This window comes from Terrapene carolina, unplaced genomic scaffold, assembly GCF_002925995.2.
Source record: "Terrapene carolina triunguis isolate 2854851 unplaced genomic scaffold, T_m_triunguis-2.0 Scaffold189, whole genome shotgun sequence".
In the NCBI taxonomy this organism is placed as follows: Eukaryota; Metazoa; Chordata; order Testudines; family Emydidae; genus Terrapene; species Terrapene triunguis.
In genome coordinates, this window is record NW_020664540.1 from 9,259,407 (window position 1) to 9,263,844 (window position 4,438).

General features: G+C 43.9%; 1 protein-coding gene across 1 annotated transcript in view; it reads left to right on the top strand.

Annotated features, from left to right (window-relative positions):
• The first annotated feature begins 3,601 nt into the window (after positions 1-3,601).
• The window catches only part of LOC112116898 (centrosomal protein of 128 kDa-like), a 42,741-nt gene continuing 41,904 nt past the window's right edge, over positions 3,602-4,438 (top strand). The window contains exon 1 of the mRNA XM_029912088.1: positions 3,602-3,613. Within this exon, the coding sequence (XP_029767948.1) occupies positions 3,602-3,613 (12 nt within the window). The remainder of the gene's footprint in view (positions 3,614-4,438) is intronic.

Here is a 4,438-nt window from a genome sequence, read left to right on the forward strand (position 1 = left end):
GGGCAGGGCTGGGCACGGCTGGGGGGGCACCGGCTGGTCATGGCCGCAGAGCAAAGGGTGACTGCATAATACTCAGGTGTCATTTGCCCTCTCTCTGGTTCTGAAGGCCAAGGGGGTTAGTGACACTGGGGTGTAAATTGCCCCCTCTCCAGCCCCACTGTGGGATCCAGACCAAGAGCAGCCCTGCTGCTGGGAAAGGGGTAGGGGAGTGGGGTGGGGGTGAGTTGTTTCCCTGTCCAACCCCACTGCCAGCTAGTTGGGGGGTCCCAGAGGCAGAAGAGGGGATCAGCTCTTCAAACATATGTCTCTTACCTCCTGTGGATCCAGAGGGGTTAATTTGTCGGGTTACGGGGGTGAAACAATGGCTCATCCCACTGGGGTTCCCTTCCCCACCCAGATGGATTTTCGGGAAACTCCATGAGGATTCAACCCCCAACTGCCCCATTCCCATCCCACAGGTATTTCCACAGGAGGGTATGCCCTGGGCCAATGTTATTTACAGGACAGTCTTTGCAGAATTTTTGTCACGTGTGTAAGTAGGAAAAGCTACCTCGGGAGGCATATACTTGGGATGCTTTATATGTATTTTACACTATATATTTGTTCATATATATCCACACTATGGCAGGTATATTGAGACCCCTAGCCTTCAATGAGCTTCCTGTGGGCAGACCCCTGTATCCATGCAGAGCTCATTGTGGTATCAGGGCCTGATTTTGAAAATCGGTATTATTCAAACTTATCAGTTACACATTATTTTAGTTATATCTATAAAATGTGTCTAAAATATTATTTGTCTGTCATTGCTATGGGCTGTCTTGTTCCTAATTGACCCAGGAGGTGTTTATCTATTAATCTGACTGCCATATGCATATAAATCAGAGAACTAAATCCTTCAGAAATTAGCATTTTGTGGGGGTGGGTAATATGTGTAGACAATACATTTCTTTGGTTTGATTGTCACATACACAGCCATCTGGTTTCTCTGTGGGACTCAGACTTTTTGGCAAGCATATATTTAATGATCTGTTTAGGTCCCTAGATACTCATGTTGTTCTACTGCTTCTTATTTTTGCAAACCATTCTTTTAAAATCTTCTTGAGCAGGTAATGTTTCCACATGTGTAAAATCCCCTGTACCTACACATAGCGCTAGCACATTGGGAAAACCATACATGGCAAAGAATCCTTCTTTGACCTCTATTTCTGCTGATACATTGGAGAAGTGAACACATTTCACACACTGGGCAAATATTGCATTCAGGTGCTGAGACAGGTGGTGTGAGACAGATGCCTGTGGTCTCCTATGAGCTTCTGGAATGAGTGCATGGCATGGCATCTGAAGGAAGAAGGCACTTTGACAACCACTCAAAATACAGAATCTTTTGGGCCTTAAGAGTTTGGAAAGTCCTTGAACTGACTTGAGTGTTAATTTTGTTCAGGTGATATCTGACAAGAAGCTGGTTGTGGTGCTCCCGAAAGGCCTTGGAAAATAAATCTACCATCTGATAGCACGTTTATCACTATATCTGTCACAAGAAATAAAACCCACTCTTGGGACAACAGAAAGGGCTAGAAGATAAAACATTGGGAAACTTCAGCAATCAGTAGTTTGCTGCTAAAGCCTTTGTGTAAGGAGGTTTAGCAATAACTAAGAATGGAAGAAATTGATTCAGGATGAAAGATTAACCACTATCTAGGGAGAGGCATTGTTTTAGAATAGTGTAAGCAAGGAGGTATAACCAAGAGTAATGGAATTAACTAGAACAAAGAAAAAACTAGATTGGGAGCGAGGGGGAATTCCAAACTCAAGTTTTATTAGATCGTGGAATACCTTACAAGTGAAATAGTGGCAACCTTTTGTTGGATTCATTTTAAAAATAAATTGTACAGGAGGGCTAGTCAGCTCTAGTGATTGGTAATGGGCTAAGGAACATTTTTCCTTTAGTTTGCCAGTCAAATCTGACTCTGGTTGATAGTGATGGAAAGTTGTTACTGTCTGATACCTGTTTAGTGCCCAATGTAACATGAATTGCTAGTCTTGGACTAGTTCCTTGTGGTGAGATGTCTGTGTCATAACATATTTACTACTGATAGCCTCAGCAGAGAACTCAAGGACTGAATGGGGACGGAGGCTGCATTTCCTGTTATCCCTGAGTAGGTCTCTTTAGTTTAGGTTGGAGGCATGTTGGCAGGGCTTTCTGACAACCAGGTTGAGCCCATTATCCTAGGCACCATACAAATATATAATAAATGTCAGTCCCTGCCCGAAGAGCTTACAGTCTAAAAGACAAGATGTAACAGAGGGATGAGACAAACAAGTGGGTCGGAATGGCATGAGATGGTGTAACATATAAATATAATAGGATGTGAAAATGCTTAGCCAGTAGTAGTGATCACAGCTCTCTACTTGCCTGGCCATTATCGTGTTGCAATTTACCATTTGTGTTATGGAGGAAGTGAGTTTTGAGGAGGGACTTGAAGCAGGACAAGATGATAGCTTTATGGATTTTGATTGGGAGCTTTTCTCATGTGTAAAGGGCGGCCTGGCAGAAAGAGCATGTCAGAAAAGTGGAGAATTGGGAGATCAAGGCTGGTGTTATTGAGAGAGTGAAGGTGGGAGTCAACATTATGATAACAGATCAGTTACATGGAGAGGGGCTAAACTATCAAAGGTTGGGGGCTTTGTAAGTAAGGACAAAAAGGTTGTGTTTGATGTACTGGAAACAGGGAGCCAATGGAGAACCTTAAAAGGGATATGTGACATAGTCCGTGCACTGAGTCATGAAGATGGTCTTAGCAGCAGCATTTTGAATGGATTTGAGGAGAATGAGGTAACAGGCATTGAGGTCAGAGTGTTGATCACAGTCGTTAAGGCACAGGATGGTTAGGTCTTGGACAAGAATTTTGGCAATGTGGGCAGATGGATCACTTGATGATTACCTGTTCTGTCCATTCCCTCTGAAGCACCTGACATTGGCCACTGTCAGAAGACCGCATACTGGGCTAGATGGACCTTTGGTCTGACCCAGTATGGCTGTTCTTATGAGAGGAAAAGTCGATTTATGGAGATGTTGTGGTGGAAAGAAGCGGCAAGTTTTAGACATGGCCTGGGTGTGTGGGTCAAAGGACAGGCCACATCAAAGAGGAAGCCAAGATTATGTTCTTGAGCAACAGGAAGGATGATTGTGATAGAGAAAGTAGAGGTCTTTGGTAGGGAGGGAGAATAGGTCATGTTAAGTTTCATTTGACAGCTGGACATCCACAAGGAAATGTCAAAAAGACAGGCTGAGATTTTGAGTTTAGATGGACTCAGGTTCAGAGGGGAGAGAAATTTTTGTGAATTATTAACATAAAGATGGTAATTGAGCTGCGATTATGGATGAGAGTCACTCAGAGATAAGGTGTAGGAGGAGCAAAGAAGGGGGCTGAGGGTGGAGACCTGCATATATTGCCTTGTCATCAGCAGAATCTTCCTGTGGATAAAGAGTACTTTTCTTAGTTTTGCAGGATCCCTTTCTAAGCCTGTGTTTGGTTGGGATTGACCTCCTTTAAAAAAATCTACATACCACCTTGTAAGTAGGCACTATCCCATTTAACAAATGGTCCTGAATGTAAGTATGCCAGAAAACTGGTAGATGCATTGAGTCAGATAATAAATGGCTGCATTTTCTTTTCTTTTTTTGCCCAAGGATGTGGAAGCAGCAGTTCGTAAAGAGCTTTCCCATATAAAGTTAAAGAGATCTTCCATTCAGGGCTTGACATTCATAGTCAGCTGCCTATAGACCTGCCCCAGTGGGCCACCTAGCTCAGCCTTTTTGTCTGCAAAATTGGGTGGGGAAGAGGAATGCAAGAGGAGAGGCCACCACCATGGAAGGCAGAGAGAGAGGGTGGGGAAACAAGGAAAGACACAATGAGGGAGGGGAAGGACAGCAACACAAAATAGGAAGGATACCTTATAATGGCCTGTAAAGGGGACAGTGTTAGCTTTTGAAGTAAACATGAGGTAGAGAAAGAAGACCAAATAGATAAAAGGAATCAAGAGGGAATCTGGGAGAGAGGACAGAATTAAAGCAATGGAAAAAGGTAAAGAGACGTCAAGAAAAGACTTGACAAGCAGCAGTGTAATTAGTGACATTGATTTTTATTTTTGCACAGTATGCCCTACATTTATCCTGTTTCTGGGGAAAGTGGCTCACAGATCTGTTGATCTGCAAGTGATAGAGAGATTGTGATGACAGAATGTTGTTGTTGAAGGGACTTGTCTCTAATTGCTGCTTACTGCTGGGCCTATAGTGCAGGGCCAAATTCTGCTGTGATTTACCCCCATGCAAGCCAACTATATCCAGTGGACCCAGGGCCGGCTCTAGGCACCAGCAAAACAAGCTGGTGCTTGGGGCGGCACATTTTTAGGGGCGGCATGGCCGGCGCCAGAATGC